Genomic DNA, 25,240 nt, shown 5'->3' on the forward strand with positions numbered 1-25,240 from the left:
TCTAAGTTTTTTCTCAGCTGTGTTAAGACAGAACATTATATCAATTTTAAAAATAACATAGTAAGTATAAAGTGAAATTCGTTAGTGTAAACTAGGAGTTACACTTCAAAAGGACTGAAAAAAAGAATCCATAGCAATCTGAAGAGCACCGGCATTTATGAGTGGTGTGAGATTGGCAAAGAATAGGAAGAACAGCATTAACTGATCTAATTTTAGCTGTACAGTCCCCTGTATCAAAATGCAAGGGGCCACGCAATTACTATTTAGGGTTCAATCATGCAACAGTTATCCTGGAATAATCCTCTCCCGCAAACTGAGAACCTCAAAACAGTAATCTGACAACAATACATCCTTCACCTAAAACTTTATATTACTGAGAGGAGCCAGACCTGACATAAGAAATCAGTACAGAAATTGCACAGGGTGGAGACACACATATAGTGGAATTAATTTTTACCTTCTTTACATTTTCTGTAGATTTTCATATACTAAATCAGACTAATGAATGTCATCACAATGACTATTCCAAAACAATCATCTCACTGATGTAAATTAGCTGAGTTTTATTAGATAGCTGTGTCAGAGACTTGTAAACAAGAAGTGTATTGACGCCTGCTTTTGAGAAGCACTTGAGCTAAAACAAAAATTTGCTCCCAGTCTGAGGTTCGCTGAAAAGTAAGCCCAAAGCTCCCAACAGAGAATTTGAAATTTGAAATTCTTCTCTAAGGAGCTCTTGATTTGTACTTAACATGCAGAAAGATAATTACAACGTGCTGGAAACATTTCATCCAGAAAGCATTTTAACACAACCAGGCAGCCTCACAAATACACACATGCATAACTTCTATGGGCTGTAATTCAAACACAGTTTTTCCACCAGTTAATCACAACAGAAAAATGAATTCACCAGATCCTTCTCAGATTAGATTTCCTCTTAAATTACCTAAATTATTTAGGAAGACATCAACTATTTAGAAAAAAGCTACAATGCACAGAACTAACCAATGGCAAATAGCTAATGAACAATTTTTTTTTTAATTCATTTACTTAAGAGTTTAAACACACCAAGATAAAATAATTCTAATTGTGAAATCCAGAACAGTTCTTAAGACTAACTCTGGGAGACGGGTGGGAGAGAAAGTCAAAAAATAAAACAAAACAGCAAGGGTGGTTTGTAACACACAACCAATACTTCTGTTTCTATTACAATATGTAAGCTTTGGAAGCCACAATCAGTAATTAGGGCTCCACCTCATCACTGCAAGGTAATATGAAATGGAGATCAGTTCCAAACACAATCCATCAATCCCAGTGCTAGCCAGGCAGAAGGCAAGAAGACCTGTTTATTGATTTATTGATTCTATGGAAAAAGTCTAGGTTATTATCAGAAGTGCTATTCCTTCTCCTTATGTCCAAATAAGATATATCCGATTTTCATCAATTCAGTTTAATCTGTAATACCATGCAATTTAGACTTAATGTACGTAGTATGTAAAATTGCGTGAGCACGTTCTACAAACCTTAGGCATCCCTAAAACATGAGTGGAATGAACAAACAGCTTGAGAGCATTATTAAATATGAATCTCTATTTGCAGAATCTTTGTTATATTCCATTTCACAAATAGGGTAGTGCAAAATCCAGTGTTAACAAGGAATGTCGACTCTGCTCTGGACCAGGAGCTCCATATACAACCAACCCAGGCACATACAATTAAATAGCAACTTAGCTTATATCATCTGGAAGCCTTCAATTTTCTTCTGGGATGCAGTGTATGTTACTACTACTCTGTGACATACAATAGTAACCTGAAAGGGCAAGTGTTTCCAGGTGCATGTACATACATATTCTCTTAGTGTACAAAAAAGGCATTTTTAATCGAACAAACTGCAAACTAGATTTCCAATCAAGCATTAGAAAAGCTTCACTAGTAGGTAGTTTCACACACACCAGAATCAGATTGAGTTAACTGCATGCATGAAAATCCTGCTCATTAACATGCCATTTAAAAGGCTGCAAACACTTCTAATAAGTATCTATACTGATTTCTGTAAAAAATACTTCAAAATAAATTACACTGACGTGTCTCATATGGGTGAATATATATATATGATTTGCTATGGTGTAACCTGTACCACTGAAATTTATCAAAGTAGAAAAAAATAATATCCAATCCACATCAGTTTAGAACTATAGACACGCATTTAAAACTCTTACTGAAAATAACACATATAATGGACTGAGATCAAGTTTGAAAGTATACGTACTGTTTTTTTAAAAAGGCAGCAAGCCAGGAAGAGATTCAGCCACATCCTACAACAGACTAGATACAATCACATTTATCCCTCCTCCTTTTTCCTTTTTTAAAAATTCTTCTTCTCAGTGTAAAAGAGCGGAACCTAACATACACTTAGTTTCTTTAAGTAAGAAATCACTTCTTTTTAAGGCTCTGAGAAGAAAACATTTTTATGTGGACCCTGCTGACAACATTGTGGAGGAGGCAAAATATTGCACTGGAAACAACATGTTTCATCTTTAGATGGAAACATAAAACATAATAATAATGAGATTAAAGATAATGAGTTTGGGATTCCAAAATATTGAGTTTTGAGCTTTTATCTCCTCTAAATCCTGGCTTTTTGGAATAGGTTACAGCCACATCCAAACCAAAAGCAAAGAAAAAGAGGATTACAAAGGACTGCAGTCTGAATCTCATTTTATCTCTCCTTACATCTTCCCTTCTCTGTTTCCCAGAAACTAAAAATATCTAGATATAAATGTCCAAACTTCATCAAAGCATAAATCCCCATAAAAGGAATTCGGAGTTCACACATAACAGCTATTATTATTTGAGTGGGTGGGGCAGAGGAAGAAACATCAACAGGTAATTCTACCTTAAGCCAAGTGTTAATGTAAGATTTAGCAATTGTGGAATGGAAGTGAAAAACGTGCACTCATTATTTACTTATTATTATTCCTACACATTACAGTAATGACTAATTATATATTTATACTTTAAGATGGATTTTACTTGGTAATCATAATAACATGCAGCAAAATACTAAAACCTCATGTCTATAAAGAATACATCAGAATATGCATATATAGTTAAATGGAGTACTATACTGTATTTAATCAACTTAGGGTTTTTTGAATTTTTCATAAAGGCAACAGATTTCACATACCTTTGAAATATTACTTGATCGACTCGTGGAACGCCCCGGGGATTTGTCATTCTGGAAAACAACATTAGAAGATGAAAAAAATTATGTCATGCAAATTCTACTTAAGAAGCAGTGCTCTTTTTGTGACTGCAAGTATACAGTTTCTCTATTTTTCCTTCAGTTTGGTCTGAAGGAAGCAGACACTTTTGACTGTACAGTGCAAGACATTTCAACATGCAAACCATTACAATATTCAGGTGACTTACATCAGTACAGTGGAAAGATGTTCTGCAAGAAATGAATGTTAGCACCTAATTACTGTTGTTCTCTTTTGTTGGAGGTGGTGATTTTTTTTAAATAGCATTTTGATTGAAAGATTAATGCGTCGTCATGGCTTCTTACGAAAACTGCTACTCTTATATGAATAGAAACAGAGTGTGATTAATAAAATCGACCTTGATACACTGGACATAGACCTACTCAAAAAGCTGAACTCACCACTTAGGAAGATTAAACAGCACTATATGACTTCGTGGCCAGACACATTTAAAGAACAAACTGCAGCTACTTGTACATATGCTTCAATTTAACATCCATTCCTCCATCCTCTCACCTCCACCAAAAATATGCACGCACACCAAAGCGAGAGTCTGAAATCCACTAATGAAGTACACATTGAATAGCTACATTTCTAGAGCACAACTTTTTTTTTTTTCTGGTAATTCAAGTGAAGAAGTGAAACAATGGTACAATAATTTGATCAACGTTTATGCTTCTCCAACAACGTACTCAGCATTTCAGCTAAATATATTACTATTTCAGGTAAAAAATATTTTGGAAAGAATGCTCATCCCCATGGTAAAGTCATGTTATGTTATGGTAATAACAGAAATGCTTTTCTAAGCAGTGAAATTAAAGGTTCAAGCACTAAAGTGAAATATTTACAGAAACAAGATGGATTTTTACCTAGCAAGAGCTGAATCAGATATCACTCATCCAAGATTGTTAGATTATACGCTGGGAGAAGAGCACAAAAACCAAAGCAGGGTGTTCACCTTCCCAGTTTAATTCACAATGCATGCATCACTGCAGCAGGCAGACAAATAAGATAATAATTTCCTATGTAGATGCCAATAAAAGCCTCATCTTTCATTTAAAGAGTGAAAGAAAAATGCAAGAGGTACCTATTAAAATGTTTAAATTTCCTACACCTCTAATGCACATTTCTAGTCTAGACATAGGTATTTCTCCATTAATTTGTAGCAAAGAACAGTTACACAATGGCAAAAACAGAAAAATGAGAAATAAGAAAAAAAAGCAGCTTAGGCAATTTATCAGCGAACAACTATTTTTATATTAAAACAGTTAATTCAGTCTCAACCCCAGTAAGCACACCCAAATGAAAAACACACACAATTACACACTGATTTATTAGTCTCTACAGAAAATTTCAAACCTACTTGCTGTTTAATATTTATCTACTACATTTCTCTTCCTTCAGACCATAGGAAGCTCATGCTTTTGTTCCATCCCTCAGCATCATTGATCATCTATACAGGAAATATTAATATGCTGCACTCTTTTTACTTTATCCTCGCTAGCAGTAAGCAGCACTGTGTACTCCTGCTCTCAGAAAACCAGCATCACCGAACTACCTGACCATACACCATTTCTCATTTTATTCTCGTGTACAGGCTTATTCTCAGGATTTAAAGACTTTAGGTTAAACTATCAGAGTATCTTTTTTTTCGTTGTTTTTGCTCTGTATTAATTCTTCCCGGAAAAGGAAAATTCAAGTTATCGGGCATTCATTCTACCTTGTCCTTGAGGTTGGCCTTGCTTTGAGCAGGGAACTGAACCAGATGACTCCTTCTGACCCGACATATTCTTTGATTTTACTGTTACTTCTGTGATATATTATGCACTGTAGCTCTGGTATATATGCTTAATAAATTACCATTTTCTTATACTTTCTAAACAACATTCAATATATACACTTTTGAATGTCTTCATTTATATCCATAAAAATATACTTCATATTTTCTGGCTTAATGTTCAGAGAAGCTCAGATCTGACCTCAAAATAATCAAAGTTACAGACCCATGAAATTAATTCCTCTTTCACCATTAGGAAATATGAATGGGGTTCATAGTTGAGAAACTCCCTGCTGGAAGTATGCAACCTTTATCTTCCATCACTAGGACTAAAGAAATATTTTGTACTTTCTGACAGCATAGCAAACTCTGGAAGTCTAACTTCCTTTTAATTGTCTGTCATCAAAGATTCATTTCTAAATTCTGTTCCCTGGCTGCAGCTCTCCAGGATTTTTACATGATGCATTCTTCATTATGGCATATATCTCCTTTACTTCAGTTACAACAAGCTCCAGATCCTCCAACTGGCAACTCCCAGCATCCAAACTGCAGAGTACCAGCCATCTACTGGATGGTCTAACTGAGAGAAAGAATGCTGCACTGCAGCTTTTGGAAATCAAGAAAAAAAATAGCTTTTTGTCATAATTTCCCATTTCAGGCATTTCACAGCAATTTATCCCAAGGAGGAAATAAATAAAACAAAAAAAAAATTGCACTAAATAAATATACATAAATCGAAGTTAGAATATCTCATTCACGTTCACATTGAACTCACATGATCATTCATACAAAAAAAGAACAGAATAGAAGACTTATGGAAAGATCTCTTTTGAAATTTTGTCCTTAAAGAATGCCTGGGCGCTTCTATTATAATGGTTTATCTTTATAAAATGTGTCATTGAGAATAATTGATTCCTTTGAAGGAAGAGGAAGAGTGAAGAGGAACTTTCTGTATTGAAGAATGTTTTTCTTGCAGGCTTGCTAAACGGTGATAATAAAGATTGTTTTCCTACACATTCAGTACTATTTTACATTTGAAAGGTTATATCCAAGTGAAGATGGAAATGAATAAGAGAAAAAAAGATCATTTTTTTTCCTTTTTCTTTTTTTTTTTAACGTAAGGAATAATTGCTCTCTCTTCTTTTTAAGGAAAGAAATCACTATTTTGATAAATTTTAAGGGGTTTATTCACTAAGAAGTTCAACATTAATGTCAAACCACCTACAATGTCACTAGGCAAAAAGCCTAGTAGAAGGTTCATATTAGCAGACTGAAGGTTTACACCATACACCACAGCTGTACAGAAACAGCTGAGCATCATAAATAAAGCTTCCTAGGAAGCCAAAAGCACTTCAAACGTGCCATTCTGGCTATCATCTGTGGGAATAACTTAATCCAACATAACATAAAGCAGTTACCTAGAAGTATTATCCTCGAAGTTGCTTATTTTCCATACTATCTGCACTATATATAGCATACATACGGGTAGAAGAGTAGCTAGCCATCATATAGCAACTTCCCTATTAGTGGGCTGTTGGGTTGCCTTTCAGAAGAACCACATAGAGGTGTGTTACTTGCCATATCCCCTGTGACTCCTTTTGCAACTAAGATCTCTCTGGCTACACTTGTAGAACACAAGACCATACAAATCTCATATTGGTACTCTAGCTGCAATAAGAATCACAGAATCACAGAATTGTTTGGGTTCAAAGGGACCCTAAGGACCATCAAGTTCTATCCCTCCTGCCATAGGCAGGGCTGCCAGCCACTAGATCAAGTACCAGACCAGGTTGTCCAGGGCCCATCCAACCTGGCCTTGAACACCTCCAGGGATGGTGCATCCACAACCTCTCTGGGCATCCTGTTCCAGCACCTAACCACTCTCAGTAAAGAACTTTCCCCTGACATATAATCTAAATCTCCCTACCTTTAGTTTTAAACCATTCCCCCTTGTCCTATCACTATCTACCCCAGTAAAAAGTTGATTTCCCTTATGTTCATAATCTCCCTTTCAATACTGGACAGCTGCAATAAGGCCTCCCCAGAGCCTTCTCTTTCCCAGGCTGAACGAGCCCAGTTCCTTCAGCCTGCCTTCACAGGAGAGGTGCTCCAGCCCTTGGATCATCCCTGTGGGCCTCCTCTGGACTGATGAGGTTTACAGAAGAACATTTTACGAAATTATTTTCTTCATCAGCATTTTTCCCTTTAAAGAGAAACGTATAATGCCAAGAGCATGACACAGGCATATGACAGTGTTACTACATCTGCTTCTTGTACAGGTATTTCTAGAGCGTTTGGGTCCTTTTCTCTCTTACTTTACATCACATTAGCCTCACTGGACACAACATAGCAGCTTATTTGTAGCACAAGCTGGTAACAAGCATGAGACATATACTGGAATCTGATACAGCATCCTCTTAATTTGAACATGCTAATTGCAATTTAATGAGGCTCAGAACAATTTTCCTCACAGGCCAAGATTAGTCATTAGCGGGCTTGCTGTTACAATACAAGGGTTTCACAGTTATACTTCCAACTGCAATTGTATGGGTAATTTCCATGTTACAGAAACTAGCTACTTTCTCTGTATTTCCTCAGATGTCAAGGTCAAAACTGGTTTAAAAATTAGTGTAAATATACAATTAAGTTAAATTAAAATCCAACGGTAAATCAATGCTGAAACACAGTACAGGTGTTGACAGAACACTGCCAGAAAACATCACATACTAAATACTGGAAACTGTTTTGAAGTAGAAAGACATTGCCTGACAAAACTTCAATTCCTTCAGCAGCTCATATCAAGAGCCACTTTTGACTTTGTTGCACCATACTCAGGAAAAGCAAAAAGTTCCTAGAAACCCTTGCCAGAATTTCAAATGAAAAATTCATAAGGTTGGAAAGAAATTCAACAAAATTCAATAAACTTACAGCGCGTGGCACATACCTGTCCCAGACTGATTGTGAGATAAGAAGCTAGTTTGAAGCTTCTCTCGGAAAATGATTTCTGGCAATGCCTTATACTAAAGAGATTAAGGTTAAGGGAACAAAACTAACAATACAAAAGGCTGGGATTTCAGAAGATCGGCATACAAGGGTGAGCAAAAATCTTACAACACAGAAAACATGCACAGGAGTCAAAGGGTCTTTAACTCCCTTGGCTCATTAGTACCTCCTGCTTACTGAAAGCAAAGTATACTTGCTCATACAGCAATAAGGATAACCAGGAACTGGGAGCTGGAATATCCCTCTGCACCTTCCAATCAAAGAGAAGTCATTTGATTCAGCTCAGAGGCTAAAGGAGATCACACTTTCCCCTCACTGAGCAAATTAATGAGATAACAAATCTTAAACTGATCTAAGAACAGTCTTCCATATTGTTCTTGCCTAGCTGCTGCAGGTTACTTACTTCTTTAGCTGAGTCAATAAAATGTTGTGCAAAAATCCACCCTGAATCCCATATGACTCAGGTTCAAGTTGAACAAGTTACCACAGGGGAAGTTTGCAATATAAGCTATTTTATGAAGTTCTGGTATGTCATAAACATCACAAGTTGCATACACATCCCTCAGCAACAGAACATCTTTCAGAAAGAATATCTGAAGCAAATAAGATGCTAAAACACCTTATCTCAAATGTATGATACATTTCTATGTCCAAAGTACCTACTTATTAAACCACAAAAAAGAATTGAAGAGATTTCTATAAAGACGTGAATAAGAAGTGCCACCATTTGGGACTTTCAACAGAACACATTCAGTTTTGTAACTCTCTCCACTTACATCCTTTCAAGGAGGTGGAGCTGCAAGCTGCTCAGGACACACTTAGGCAGTAAGCAAAACACAGCCTGGTGCCAGTGGATCCTTCTGCCTCCTCTGACACAGGGCAATTAATGTATCTTTGTTGTAAACAGTCATTTTTACTGTATCATTTTTTCCTATAAAAATTCAGTAACAAAATAAGTCTTGACATCAATGAGTCCACATTCACTCTATTTAAGTCTTATTATGATCCTAAACAGTTAAATTTCTTGGAATTTCACCCTACTTCTACGCTCGCCTGTATTCACAAATCACCTTTCTCGTTAGTTTACTTCTCCTATGTTTTGCACATCTTCTCAGTGATCTTTGTGTTTTGGTTTTTCTGTTATTGTTACAAGTTTTTAAAAAATATATTAAGATATTAAATTTCCATCTTCTGCGTGTATCAATAAAACTTCCCCTTATGGATATGGGGAAGATTCCAATTTCACAGGACTTGCAATGAAATGTCCATATATCCTTATCTTCTGATCTCACTAGCAGACCAGCAAGGTCAGTCTATAATTACATTTTTTTTCCAAACTACCCAGATTTCATTTATTCTTTTACTTATATTAACCCTCAGAGAAATGACAAGCATTTACTCAAAAGATGCTCTCTATGATTAGGTGTTCTGAGTCACTTTAAGTACGGAAAAAAAATTAACATCTAAAATAGCATTGCTCCTTGTTGACTCACCAACAACTTGGAGAAGACCAAGCTTCAAGCGTTACACTGCATGAAAGATCTACTGTAATTAGCTGCCATTACTCTTCAGTTTGTACCCTAGCAGAAGGAGAAAGCTGCCAAAGTGATAATAGTTCCTAGCAGCATTTTTCTCTCTAACAACATTGAAATGGTTTTTGTCTTTATCCAGGGCTGACCACAGTGATAAAAATTATGAAGGGCAAAGATGGATGGAGGACAAGAGAAACTTGCCGCTATTTACTTCTTAAAAAGACACAGAGAAAAAGCAGAGGAAGAATCAAAGGAAAATGGTTTAGTGGGGAAATACTGGTGGTAGGTAGTTGGACTGGATTATCTTGGAAGTCATATCACAAAACCATAGAATCGTTTGGGTTGGAAGGGACCTTTAAGATTACCTAGTTACAACCTCTCTGCTACAGGCAGGGACTCCTCCCTCTAGACCAGGTTAGGTTGCTCACAGCCCCATCCAGCCTGGCCTTGAATGCTTCCAGGGAGGGGGCATCACTCACTGGGCAACCTGTTCCAGCATCTCACCATCTTCACAGGAAAGAATTTCTTCCTAATATCTAGTCTAAATCTACCCTCTTTCAGTTTAAAGCTATTTCTCCTCTTCCTGTTGCTACCTGCCCTTATAAAAAGTCCCTTCTCAGCTTTCCTGTGGGACTCCTTCAGGTGCTGGAAGGCCGCTATAAGGTCCCCCTGGAGCCTTCTCTTCTCCAGGCTTAAGGGCCCCAGCTCTCTCAGCATGTCCTCATAGGGGAAGTGCTTCAGCCCTCTGATCATCTTTATGGCCCTCCTCTGGACCCGCTCCAACAGCTCCATACCTTTTGTTGTGTTGGGGGCCCCAGAACTGGATGTAGTACTCCAGGTGGGGTTTCAGAAGATCAGAGCAGAAGGGTAGAACCACCTCCCTCAACCTGCTGATCACACTTCTCTTGATGTAACACAGGGTACAGTTGGCCTTCTGGGCTGCAAGCATCTTTTCAAACTAGTCTATATTGAGTGACATACCTAAGTACAATAAAGGTGAACGGAATACTACTTACAGATAGAATTAAATGAGAAATGCAGTGAGGGATCATGTAATTAACTAAATCTGAAGAAGCTATTAATAAATAATGATAATTTAAAAAAAAAAAAAGAAAAAACCGTAAAAAGCAAACTAAAAGGAAAAGAGATGGAATAAAAAAGTAAATGTACAAAAATTTTACCTGTCAGGTCACAATAAGGAATGACAGAAAAAGTAAATTTTTCCCTATGCATACAAGTATTTAAAAGAACATGCTCTTTAGAGTCAAAAGAGTAATCACCACGGATGGAGAGTAATTGCATCAATTCATTATTGTCAGTTCATGGCCAGAAAATTGGGTGGATATACATACTCTAATACAAGACTCTAACTTCTTTGACACATTCCATCTATAGAAGATTTATTTGTCACATTTACAGTTAAACCTTGTCCTACAGACACCTTCCTAAAATTTTTGTGTTCCACTGTTATTTCCTAAGGTACTTATCTTCAGCAAAAATAGAGAGTTTTGTTATTATAATATCAGTGTCTAAGTACAGCCTATTTAATGTCTATCATTTTACTATATTAACCAGAGTGCTTCAGTTATAACAGACAGAAATACAATTTATGATAGATTTCCACATGTCGAAACCACCCTCTACTCAGTTGCTAATGTCTAAATCACCTGGCAATGATATACAGCCTGCATGATTGCACTAATACTTGATTCACATTCATTCATTACCAGAGACATGTTGTGAGAAATGTGTTTGGGTGTTGCTGGTAAAGATACCTTACGTTGGAAAATTGAAAATACTATTTTAAAATCATTTTTCCTTGGCATTACTCAGCTACAGAATATGAAGACAAGCACCATTTTTTTTTCTCCCTGCATACAAATATAACAAATGGTCTGGAGGTTTTAATTTGTCAGTCTGTTTTCCTAATATATGATTGTCAGTTCAGCTTTGTTTTATTACTGCTACATAGATGTGTGACATATATGTTATTGAACATCTCTGCCTCAAATATTGTCCGGTGAAATAAGGTAAGTTTTTAATTATAACTTATATTCACACCATGTAATTCTTTTTAAATAGGTCTGACCTATGGAAAAAGAATGTGAAACAGAATCCTTTTCATTATGACATCAAATTATCATTTTATCTCTCATGTCATGAACAGAAATGCAACACAAACTTCACTGCAGCATTCTTTAATCAAGCAATACTATCATTTATACACATTACTATCACTTACAGATAACACATTTAATCATTTTTTTCCAAATCAATAAACAGTTAGTGATTTTTTTCATTGCTCTCAAGTACTGATTTATAGATGATATCTCTATTTTCCAAAGCTCACAGTACATAATAAAATTTTGCTTTTCCATAAGACTCTGAGGGAGCTCAAGGAGATGACAATCTTTTCATTGCCATGTTGAACTCCAATCAAAGTTAATTCAACTATCAAACTGAATACTTTTCTCTTTTATGTAAGATACCTGTTCCTTATCAGTTGAAATGTTTCCCCAAACATCTGGTCTGTGCAATGATCCTGTCTTGTATGAACACTTTTGGTGATCAGTATACAAATTTCAGCAAATAATTCAAATAATTATAAGCAGTAGAAGATCAGGGTTTTTTGTGTGTTTGTTTTTTAAATGAAAGTAAGTAGTAAGTAAATCCACAGTTGTCTGTGGATCACGTCATCCAAATTTTAATTCACAGAATGGTATGCATTCAATTTTTTCTTTGTTAAGTATCAATATATTCAAATTCTTTAATGAAAAGACAAACTTCTTCCAGAGGTCAGAATTCAAAGGTCACTCTTTGTCTGCCAGCTACTGTGATCTGCTGGATTTCAGCCAATTAATACCAAAGATGAAAGGCTCTGGCTGGCCAAGTACTTGTCTAACAGCCAAATATTTATCAAAGGACAAAAGACTAATTAAAGATACAAAGTCAAAGTGTCTCAATTAAAACAGAGCTATAAAAAATTCCTTGATTACATGCTGTATGTTCACCTGTCACTATTTTTTTTATATCTTTTATCTGATTACAGGTTTTAAGTCGTCACTGTCTCTACAAACTGTAAACTCAAACTCCCCCAAGTAAAAGGAAAAATGAAAGGAAATAGCATTTTTCCCAGTCCTCTAAAGGCTGTTTAGGTATTTGATAGGTACAGGTGGCCCAGGGCAGCAGAATTAAAAAAAGAATGAAAATGAGCTAAACAACATGGAAATTAATTCCAGAGCAGAGTATATTGTGAATATTAATTTCAGAGCAGAATATATTGAGTATATTAAGCATATGTGACAGGCCAGAATCTTAACACATTGCATTATAAATACTATTTCCATAAAAATTCAAAATAGTTTGCTTTTCAACTCACCCACTCCCTATCCCCCATGTCAAAGTATTTTCTCTCTCATAGCACCATGTTATTATAATCACTGGCCACTCAAACTCAGTATTCAGGCTAAACTTCAACAAGAACAGGAAAAAAAAACTGTGGATAAAATTAAGTTATTGATCTAATATCTTGATACATACATTAGTACAAAGCTGCTGCTGCACTTTGGTGTTCTTAAGCATAAGATTTCAAGAAGTCGTAATTTCTAAGTTATTCTCCAGCTACTCTGTAGAATGCTTTGAATTATATATCACACATTGCTACCTCCAAGCTAACTCAAACTATAATTATTTATGTTAATATGCAACATCTTGACCAAGTTCTTCTTTCAGTCACACTGATGTAAAAAACGCAGTAGTCTGAGCCCCAATTCCATAAATGGCAAGAACAATTTGGTTACACCTACATCAGTGACAGAAATCTAGCTCTAGTGGTAAACTATACATTATTGCTTTGCAGGAATAAACTATCAGAAGACTGAATAAAACAGATTTCAAAACAAAATTAAGAAAAGGTTTACTTATAATGTCACTACTTTTACACTTACTTATATAAATTTTAACAGTACTTTCTACATCCTCTCAGTAAATACTGTGATGGAATAGGGAAGCCAAAGATACATACAGTAACAAGCATTCCAGGATATTCCAGTGCACTTCCATTCTTCATATTACAATACCTTAAAAGCAGCCCATGGCAAAACCAGTAAGATAGCATGTAGATTCATGGATGTGCTTAAGTGCAAAGCAGTATTTTGTTAGTTTAAGTGCTAAGAAAAAAAATCATTAGAAACAGAATTGGACAGCAAATAACTCATTACTATGTACCTCACTTGTGACATGTTGTCTGTGCAGGGAACTTGCATCTCAAGGATCTCCATGTACGTAACAGATACAGACTTGTAAGAAAAGCTCACAGAAAATACTGACATTGAATTAAAGTGACATTAAGAGAACTTGGCTTCAACCCTGGTGATTGTTAATGCCAGAGGCAGCCACAAAATCAGAAATATTACCAGCTGAATAATTTGTATACCTGTAAGCCTAGATTCAAAGGCCCATAACTCTTACCACTATGGTCTTAGTATGTCTGAAACCCTGAAAACTGTCTGAAAACAATAAATATAAGAACATGAAGGAATGTCATACCAGATGAATCCATGATGCACATAGATTCCACAGAATCATTTATCAGCAGCTTTCCCCTCTCATTTGTAAATCTCAAAGTACATCTTAATGTTAGATTAACTGAGGTTAATAGTTAAATTATCAGAGATAATTTGGGGCTCATTGGATAATTATATACTCATTAAGTTAGTCAATTAGTCTGTGATTTTCAACTTAAATTTGAACGTTGCAACTCCTTCTCTAAATGTCAAAGCAAAATATCAACTTTAGTGCTTGGATGACAAAGATCCGTCAATGATTTATTTTCAACAAAACTCCTCATGAAAGCTCACTAAGTGATACATTTATTCACACTAGTCTGTAAAAAATTTGGAGGAAACCGACGGCTTCAGGTTAAAAATAATAATTAAAAAAGGCAATGAATTTCCTTCTGCTTCAGAACTAATTCTAAAGTTCCTTCAAACTTTATGTCTACATTATTTGATCCAGTGGTCACCATCCTTCATAAATGACAGGTCATCCGTCAAGGCAGACAAACTTTCAGACAAGGAATTCTTCATATCTGTCACCACAGGACTCCATTACAGAAACAATTATTTTGTTACAGGTAACCTTTGTCTGATTGGCATCTGTAAAGTTACTGAAACTTTTTATAAACAATATAGCAATAGAAATTAATACAGAGTTATAACTGCAAAAACTCTGTTCTTACTCATGTTAGTAGAGCTGCCGTGACAACAGCTGGATACTTATTTCAGTTATGCCTGGAGTATTTTAGGTCAGCAAGGCTCAGGATCGAGGCCACTGTTGTTCCATTTTTTCTTTTTTTCTCTTTTTTATTCTTCCTGAGATATTCTGTATATTCAATAGTGAAAGGGTGCTGGAGAATTTACAGCTGAATTGGGCTTATTTTTAGCACTCAAAGCCTGCCTATTAATATATATTCATTTATTCAGCCAGAGGGTAGAGGGAAACTGTTATACAAAAGTGGTTGTTGTTTTTTTGATGTTTTTCCTTTATAGCTACATTAATGTTTAACTAAAAGGCTAAATTTTAATCTTATTTTCTACTTACAATAATGTAAGTAAAAACAAGCATGGAAGCTACGTTACTTACAATGCACCTATTTTTTAGCAGATTTGAACAGCAAGTCAGAAATGTTCACAACAGAGGCGTTTTATGGAGCTTTTCCTCCCAGACAGATGAGACCTACATGTTCATCTCAAAGATGGGTTGAGAGACAGACACACCACACCTCTTTCTGACTGGTCCTCCCTGGAAGATTTTGTGTTGTAATAGAAATATCTCTGATGGAAAGAGAAACACCAACAGGAAGAGGAGGTCTGGGGGAAAGAGATAATGAGAAGACTGTTCTACAGAGAGAAAAGGCCACTCTTACTTAGGGCAAGGAAAGATTCTACTGTTGATAGCACAATTTTGTATTCCAGATGTGACTAATAAATGAAAGAACCGAAAAATAAAACCGAAATATAAAAAGAGGCTCTACCAAATTATCTGATTAGCTATAATGTAAAGACATTGTAAGCAGTTGTTAATTAGTCCCAGTCATACATTCAAACATAATAAAGAAGTCCTTGGCATAATTAGGACAGACAATAATTCACACTCTCCCAGAGTGGCTATAAATAGCTACTTAGGACGATATAGAACAGACTATATTTATTTTATTCGTATCTGTTAATTATTGCGTAGAATTTAAACTAATGAGTTGGGAGCAACATCCTGACATTGTAATTGACTCCAGTATTTGCACGCAATATTCTGTGCATTTATGTTTGTCTGTATGCATAGGCTCTAGCTGTTAAAAACACCACTGAAATTTAGTCTCTTATTCGTGAAACATTTTAATTACCGTCTTAGATATCAGTTAATACCTTCTGCTTTGTTTTTTTTTTCCCCATTACTGCAGACAACAGTGAAGCATGTTTGATTCTATTTTATTCTCTATGTATTTTCTCACCAAGAAGTCCTGCTTCTCTTAGTCACAACACATAATATGAAACAAAATTACATACAAATCATTACTGTTGTTTTCTAACCACACTTTCTCTTTTCACAACAGCAAATCTTCAACATAATAAATGCTCTAGATGTTCATTCTGCTTTTGGATTTCCACTTTCGGATTTCCAGCAGGCTGTGTTGGAAAGGACTCCCACTACCGTTCTAGTATTGCAAGAAAACAAACATTTTGCCACTCGTACCCGAGGCAGATATTTATCTGGTGACTTAGGCAGTGTCACTGTGAACCAGTTCCACTTAAGATCTGGCTCGCTCATCTCCAGCAGTGATCCATAGTTTGCAGTATGATGCATGCAGAGCATCCTCAACAACATGCACCTTTCGCATATTTAGGAAGCGGTCCTTCAACTCTGGCAAACATGGACTTACATGTCCATAAAAATGCAGGTGGTATTCAAGTGACTCTTTCAGATCTAAAAAAAACATCTTTAGCTCCAACTTACTTTTTTTCACATCAGACAAAAACAGCATTCTTATCTGCTATTGACATAAACAAGCAAAATAGCATTTTCACAATCCGAGACACTAGGGAAGAAATAGAAGAGACTCAGATAAAGGACTAGGCATTCAATTTCAGGCCTAAAGGTATTGAATCAATTTTTCGTTACTTGCTTCCAGAGTTGAGTTTCTTATAAGATCTAGATGCATGCACCTTAATTCCAAAGAACTTATTTACTTTTAACACTGTCTTAGCAGGAAAGATCACAAACAATGCCATTAGAGAAGCAAACAACTTCAGAATCTTCTTCATTGTTCCCATTTCACAATAAAGTATGAAGGCATAATTCTAATATTACAATTTAAGTTAAACTTCATTCTTTCCAAGCTCAGCTGTATGGTTCACTGCTTCAATAATATACATTTTCTTCTGTCTAATTCTGGATAATTCTAATATTTCTGGATGTCAGCTTCCTACGTAGCTCACAGCAGTGCTAAAAATCTATGCTTTCTTGAGTATGTTTCAAATATGTATCCCAGTTGGGAAATTCACTGACCTATGATTCTGTTTTCCCACTTGGAAAGGTCAATATCCAGATTTAATCTGCACTGAAACAAAATTAACCTTTTGCATTCAAAGCAAGTAGATTGCACTACAACCACTGAACTGTAACACAGGCAGGCGCTACAGCACATAACTCAGCTGCATTAGAGACTAACTGAGAAGGGAAGACAAGGACAAACGGACAGAGCTTCTCAATGTGACACTAACTAGCATGATGAGGAACATAACCTTATACTGTGACTAGCAGGAGAAATTCTACTGACAATAAAAGAGGAAAACCTAATCTCCAACAGCAATAGTTACTTGACGATTTCTCTTTTAAAACCACTGGATGCTTACTAACTTGGAATTACATTTTTTTTTTTATCTAATAAAATCCTTTTACTGTTTTCTGCCTTTTTATTGCTAGTTTTATGGGATTGTAACAAATGGGAAGTACAAAACTGTGACTATAATTTACACATCATCTAGCTGGAATGGATCATGGAAGCCTTCTCTTCATAGTACACAAAAAGGCAGCCACAATCACAGTCCTGGTGAATACTAATATCTTAGCCACTCCAATTATCTCAGCCTGCACTACTCCTGGTAAGCACAAAGTGAGACTGCTCCCTTTTCTGGACTATGCTTCCTAGATAAACTGAATTAAAATATGCTCAGCAGATCAAGATAAAAGACAAAAGATTAAGTATTACATAGATAAAATACATCAAGTCTACATGATGTAAAATATCTATAAGACAAAGTACTCTTTATACAAAGCAACTGAGAGAGAAAAGCCATAGAAATATCCCAGCTTGCCCTCCATACAATGGACAATGCCATAATCACAGAATTGTTGGGGTTGGAAGAGACCTCCAGTGATCACTGAGTCCCACCTCCTGCTAAAGCAGGTTACCTACAAGCAGGTCACACAGGTGGATGGCCAGACAGGTCTTGACTGTCTCCAGAGAAGGAGATATTCATATTCGTAACTCTGCAGTCACTCTCTCAATATATTTCCTCATATGCAAGTAATTGGCTGTTTGCAATTAGTTGCAGTTCTTTCACTGCAAAAATCAGTACTAGGTGCACTGACCCAGGTGCAGGATCTACAAGGAAGATCTCCCCATGCTACAGCTGAGATACTTCATCAGCAGCAAGGATCTAGTCTTCCACTTTAATCATAAAGAAGCAACACCTTTTCACAAATCAAATCTGCATTGCATTCCAAGCTAAATTTGAGTCTTAAGTACGACAGAGCATGAAGCTTTGAGTTCATATTTACATTAGCTTTTCAGTTCAGTTTTTCAATGCACTCCTCCAGGGGCTGTAATTGGTATGTGTCCTTTTACAGCACTGAGAAAACATGACATGAAACATGAGCAGAGGATGAAAAGTTGCATGTCTTTTACAAATCCTTACTGAAGTCTGAGAGTAGATATTGGGATATGAGTAACCTCCACTGTAGCCTAAAATAAATGATCCCCATGGTGTATTTAACTATTTAGTAAAGTCAATGATAATCCATTAAGGTGCTCCCTTCATGGGAGCTGCAGCAGTGAGTGAATCAGTTATGTGCTGATCTCCATGGAAACAAGGATGTATATTTGGCAACTAAAAATCTGGTAAATTAAGGGTAATTTCCTCTCCTCTTTTATTCTCATGCACTTTAAACAGCATAAAAAGGAAATAAAGAGAAAAATAACAAACAACTCGTGATATTTTTAGGATGAAAATTATATGTACCACTGTGGGTATTATTTGCCAGTAAAGAATTACCACTAAAAGGCAATGTTTTACATAATTACTTATTTCAATAAATTTAGTCTGACAAGAATCATACTTGTCACATAAACATTCACCGCTGTATGACCAGTTTATTAATTATGCATTTGCAATGTATTATAAACTGCCATCTCTGCCATAACAAAGACTTTCTAGAAAATGCACAGTATTGTATTCTGTTTTCCTAGTGGAGCCAAAGGAAAAACACTTTCCTTCCAAAGGTTCTTTGCCGTAATCTTTGCAAATTCATCTGTGGCCACCACAGATGAATGCATTTTCTTATTAGACCACCTGTCCTCTTTTCCTCTTATGATTAAGCTACTTATGAGACAGTTTGTCAATAAAGCTAGCAAAGGCAAGCAGTTTTTTTAATTTCTTTCTCTGTATTTTGCTTTAGAATTGTTGGTGACCTGACGTGCCTCTGCAGCTCTTCATATTGGTACACACTAGTCAAACTCAAATATTAGAAAAAGCATTATCATTCCAAGCTATATATAAACCTTTTCAAAACTGCAGAGAAATTGATAATAATATTAATCCCCATGAAGATAGTTGAGATTCACCTATCTCTTTGGAGATCAAATTTATCAAAATGAAATTCTGCATCTTGGCTCACAAAGCAGTTGGACATGAGCTTTTTCTTTGCCTTAACATTTATGTATTTGTTCCAGACTTCAAAAACTGAGAATCTCACAATTTTCCACCACATTTTTTATATTGCATTCAGTACGTCTGTGTTGGGAAGAAAAAAAAAGCCTAAATTTAGCCTAAGTTAGGTCTATATGATGAAAATACAAAGAAATACACTCTCTGGATGAATATATGTAAAAAATAGGGACAACAAAAAGCAACTATGAGCTGCAATTTGCAATATGAATTAACATTCACAGTAATCCCTTTCTTCCTTCAAACATGTGAAGATCAAGATCGTACTAGAAAATTTGTACCACTGATAGATGGAAAGGTGCCCGCACAAGAAACAGCTAAATAAACCACAGCTGTTCAAGTGGGACACCAGAGGGAAAAAGCAGTAGAGAGACAAAAACCCATAAGATGCATGGCAGATAGGAAACGTTGCTCCAGGCAATCAGTACAAGAGAATATCAGATCAAATTAGTTGGCAATAGTTTCAAAGTTTGAATAAGTGAAAGGAGTTAGCTCCATACAGTAAGTGGCTGTTTAATAAGCACTGCCCCAGACAGCACCATACTTCCAGTTTGCCATCGTTGGCTTGCCTAACTTCAGTAGACATAAAATAGGTAACGATAAAACTGGTAACTGTCATTTCAATAACCAAGATGCAGATACATGAGAACATTTCACATCACTCAACAGAGCTGTTGCACAAGCATTACATCTAACAACATTTCACTATTTCAGTGCTGGAAGACATCTTGACAAATGTAAAGCAAAGGTTTTGAGATGGACTCAGCACTTACTGCTCCCACTAACATAAATAATAGTTCCTGGAAACTCAACAGCACTGAAAACCTTGAGGAGGTCATTTTTTATGTAAATGTCAAAACCTGCCATGAATTCAGACTGCCTGAAGGTTAGATGAAATGACACAGAAGAAACCAATGTGACTTGAATCATAAATTGCTAATTCATCCATACTTGGGAAAATTCCCACTGAGTAAACAGAATCTGTGTATAAAAATACTTGAAAAAGGCTTCAAACTTAGTCCACTGTCCATTGCTTTGTCCAGATTCCACTCCTCACAGAATAAGTTCAGAGTTTTGAAAAATTATTACAATTTATAAACAAATCAAACTCAATGAGTTAGAAAAGCTGTGCAAAAAAAATCCAATGACTGTAAAAAGGGGCTAAACACACCATACAATACAACTCTGAGGTATCTGATCTTTGCCTATATTTTTAGTATGAATTTAGTTGACCAATTAGCCCTTTACAGAAATCTGGAGATCTGCTTCACTATCAGATTAGCTCATCTTCTGTCATCTAGATTAGCCTTTCACTTATTCTAAACACGTCTGTTTGATGTTTATGTTTTTCCTTTTTAAGCGTCAAACATATACCTACACAGGATGTTTCACCTCTGACAGCATGACCTCATTACTTAGCACTTTGATATTAAGATGCATTTCATTTACCAATTGGAGAAGAGAATGCACATTAAACCATGAGAAATTTGGTAAAATTCAAATCTACCTTTTCTATGAAACAAAACAGAGTCACACAGGTTTTCCAGATTGTAGATATTTGATATTTTAAATGTTGCTTAGAACAACAATAAAAAACAGAATAGCATCCTGCCAATTTACAAGTATTGGACCAATAAAAGGAAAACTGTGATAGCACCTGAGCATCCTCCTGACACTCAAAGCTTTTATCAAAAGTTTCAAAGCTATCTCTGCACATTCTGCTCAAGATATCACTTTACAGATCATGTTCTTGGTCTTTACAGTGCCACCTAAACATACTTATGTGTGTAAAGTAGCAGACAATAAGTGAACGAGCTCTGAGATACAAACCCCAAAAACTAAATCCCCAGATGTTCTCCTAAATTTCTTGTGTGCACACACAGATACAGATTTTTACAGCAGCAGATCTTATTCTGCAGGCCAGTCAAGGAGCAGCAATGAGGAAGAGAGTGGGGAGAAAGAGGAAAAAAAAAAAAGATAGTACTGGTGTCATCCTATTCTGAACACTGAACAGGGAAACACTTGTTGTCACTAGAGGTAGTTAGGCTTTTTTCACCAAAGTGAACTTCAAAAAACTACTTTCCACTCCAGCGTAGTTCTCAACTAACTTGATTTTAGACACTTCTGATTCCCCTGACGAGATCATACTGGCCTTTTTTTTTTTCAGAAAAGATAGTTTAACACTATGTATAGCCTATTCTAAATTGCCACGTTTAACTTTCAGTATTTTTCAGTGGTAAATAAACAAATTGGATTTGTACCAGTCTTAATGCTTTTTTATCATGTAATGTAGAAACCCCTTACTGAACATTCAGCTTCAATCTCTACTATGCAAAATAACGAATTTCTAGCCAAAAACTTTGAGTCTTTACTTCTCTGCATCATTCCTTCTGTTCAAGATTAGAAGTGCAATTTCTCTCTTATTAATTATTCATTTTTGAACAGTAGTTTGTATTAGCAACTTTTAATTCCAAATCTTCAGTGACAGTTTTCCTTATACTCCTTTTCTTAAATGACAATAAAAAAAAGACGAATGCTTTCTGAAAAGTATCAGGATAACATTATCCTTGTTGTGCTAGGCCCTGATGAGATCACCTCTAGAATGGCATGGACAAGGACAGTCATGTAAGAAAGATTAATTGAAACTGGAATGGGGGCAGAAAGGCCAGCAGAATCATTAGAGAAATGGAAATTCTGCTTTCCAAATGTGGCTTAAAGAGTTTCACTGCCTTAGATTAGCAAAAACGAGGGCTGAGATGGGATATCTACTATATATAAATACTTCTGCACTAGATTACCAGAGATGGGAAAAAGTAGATATGCCAAAGTTTGCACAAAATATAGGGGCCTAAAGTACACGCAAAGTACATTTATGCAAGACATAAGATTCTTAATTGTTAGACAAACAATGTCTGTCAATGGTTTACAGACGTTCGGCCCAGTTCTGTGACTATTGGGGTGGGGGACTCACGGGCCCATGCCCCAGGAAAGGGAAAAGGGAAAAAGGGTATGGAGATGGGCCTAAGAACAAAACAGCAGCAACGATCTGAGGAGAAACAAACTAATTTACTAAATAAGATATCAGAATGCAAAATAACACAATATAATACAATATAATTACAATTTAAGCTGATAAATCCAATACAGAGAGAGAGTGTGTCCAAAATTAAGGTAGGCCTTACTCTAGTACCGACGATAAGACGGCTGGAGAGCGAGGTGCTGCCGGGACGAGAGACAGGATGAAAAGAGAGAACATCTCATGATATGCAAACAGTTTTATCTTTCCCTCTGAGCGGAAAACAGCAACAGAACAGCAAAGTCCTCTGGGGAATGTAGTTCTTCTCTTCTGAGAACCAGGTACCCGGAACTATTCATGCTCCACAAAACTGGAGCATTAACTCTTTAATTCGCAGTGCACTACATGATGTTATGATATGGAATACCAATAACCAAAAGTCATAAAACCATGACAAATGTCCCACTAGAAGGAGAAAAAGTACAACTTTGGCAGTAAGTTAGAAAAATGTGAAAACTACAGCAACAGGTGACTGGAATCAAGGATGGAAAGAAAGTTTTTTTCTGTTTTCATTAGAGACAGCTACCCATTTTCATCAAAACTGTTGCTCAGGAAAATATTTTTTCCTAGAACAGCCTGCCTTCCATATCATTTTTTGAATTTTCAAATTATTAATGCCAACAGAATGAATTGTTTGTAGTGAGTTCTGCATAGTAAGATTACTATAAAACTTCGAAGGAGAGCTACTGCAAATCTGCCTGTGGGAGAAACAAGTCAGTAAAAAGCTTGTAAGGGAAACTCCACTAGACAACATTTATCCATTAATAACAAGATGTTTTATTCATAGGAAAAAGTTTTTCTCCCCTTCCACCCACTCCTAACATTTCTACACTGCACAGTTGATTCAATAATTGTCAGTTCAGTTGAGATGAAGTTATAGACAACAAAACTATTCCAAAATCTATGCAACTTTCACAGTTTTGTTGCCTAGGATTCATTATATTCAAAATTCTAAAACATTGCAAACACCAATTTACATCTCCTTTGACTTTGTAACACCATGCATTTCACTAGTATGCTATAATATGCTATAATATAGTATAAGTTACAAGCTGTACTCTAAGAGTTGTATCTTAGGATACTAGCAAAAATTTAATAGCTATTCTCAGTTTATTCAATTCAGTTTTGGCAATGAGATATAGCATTAGATTTCAGTGTTTGATTTATGTGCAATAATGAACATTCAGTTGAAAAGCAAACAAAGTTCTGTTAAAGAACTCATATTCACACAAGCTAAAACAGACAAAGTGAGAAAGTTGCCTGTGACAGCAGGGCAGAATTGTGACCAGAGAAGTAAATTTTACCTTCCAGATCACACGACACCCAGTTGTCTATGCATCATGTTGCTTTTTGAACCTAGAAGAATATTAAAATCACAGTTTCTGATGAGCAATCGCATTCATCTAATTTCATGGTTTGGACTACCCACATCTGACATAAGACCATCACTTGTTCATAGAACAAAATAGAGGGAAAAAAAGCTGAAGAAAACCATGTTTTAATCTTCTCTAAATGGTCGAACTCCATGACAGCTGTAGCACCTGAAAGGAGCGTGTTCTGTTTTGATCATATGTCCTCCTTTGGTTACAAATGAACAGGCAGTGAGAAAACATGCTTTCATGTTTCCCAAGAAAATCTTGTTAACACATGTGCAAGACTGGGACTGGCTATACTGATACAAACTGACAGCTGTGGTACTGACTCCAGAACAGGACACGTGAAGATCTGTACATCTGTGTGCTATCTCCAATCTGTGCTCAGCATTCTGCTTACTGTTATCAACCAAATGCAATGGTGCCCCTATTTTTCATTCAGACTTTGTTTACAATAGAGAAAACAACATGTAGAATTTCCATTCAATGGGGTATCAATATTAAAAGCTGTAATGCGTAGGTTTGCATTAAATGTAAAGCTTCAGCTTGAATGATTAGAATTGACAATTATTTTGCTTTCATTTATTCAACACGCTCATAAATTGAAATCCGCTATGTGGGCATGGCCACATAGCTGCATAATTGTAACGAAGTCATTGTAATACCGGAAATACAAGAATTAATAGAACGCGCCTGTTGATGTTCCCAGTGAAAGCTACCACCAGCACACATTGCAAGTCCTGTGCTATCCTGTTATTAGAAACCTTTTCGTACATCGCTTTTTTCTGAAAACCAGATTTATTTTGAAGTCAAAGTCTGTTATAAGAAAAAACAGAAGCTACCCTGCACATCCCCCAACCCTTCACCAAACTGCCTGACTGTGCTTATATCCACTCAAGTAGTAATTAAAAAAGAAAAAAAAATTGACCTTTAATACTAGTTTACCTTTTTTTGACAAAAGCTCATTTTTCTTCTTCAAAAAGTCCACTTACTTCAATCTCTCTGGAAATTCCTGCGGTTAAAGGAAGTAGGGTATAGTACAATAAAATTATTCATTATTTTCATGGATAAATTTAGGAACACAGATGCTCTTGCTGGCATCATGGGAGACTTGTAAATTTCCTATTATTTGTAAGCAGTGTAGAATCTGTATCTCTGCTTATTCTCAAATACTTGAGTATTAGAATAGGAAAAAAATGCTAAGTAATATAAACT

At 35.9% G+C, this 25,240-nt stretch overlaps 1 protein-coding gene across 1 annotated transcript in view; it reads right to left on the reverse strand.

Annotated features, from left to right (window-relative positions):
• MARCH1 (membrane associated ring-CH-type finger 1) overlaps positions 1-25,240 on the reverse strand; it is a 236,126-nt gene that overhangs the window by 44,509 nt on the left and 166,377 nt on the right. Inside the window, exon 4 of the mRNA XM_021394679.1 lies at positions 3,185-3,235. Within this exon, the coding sequence (XP_021250354.1) occupies positions 3,185-3,235 (51 nt within the window). The remainder of the gene's footprint in view (positions 1-3,184; positions 3,236-25,240) is intronic.

This window comes from Numida meleagris, chromosome 4, assembly GCF_002078875.1.
Source record: "Numida meleagris isolate 19003 breed g44 Domestic line chromosome 4, NumMel1.0, whole genome shotgun sequence".
NCBI lineage: Eukaryota > Metazoa > Chordata > Aves > Galliformes > Numididae > Numida > Numida meleagris.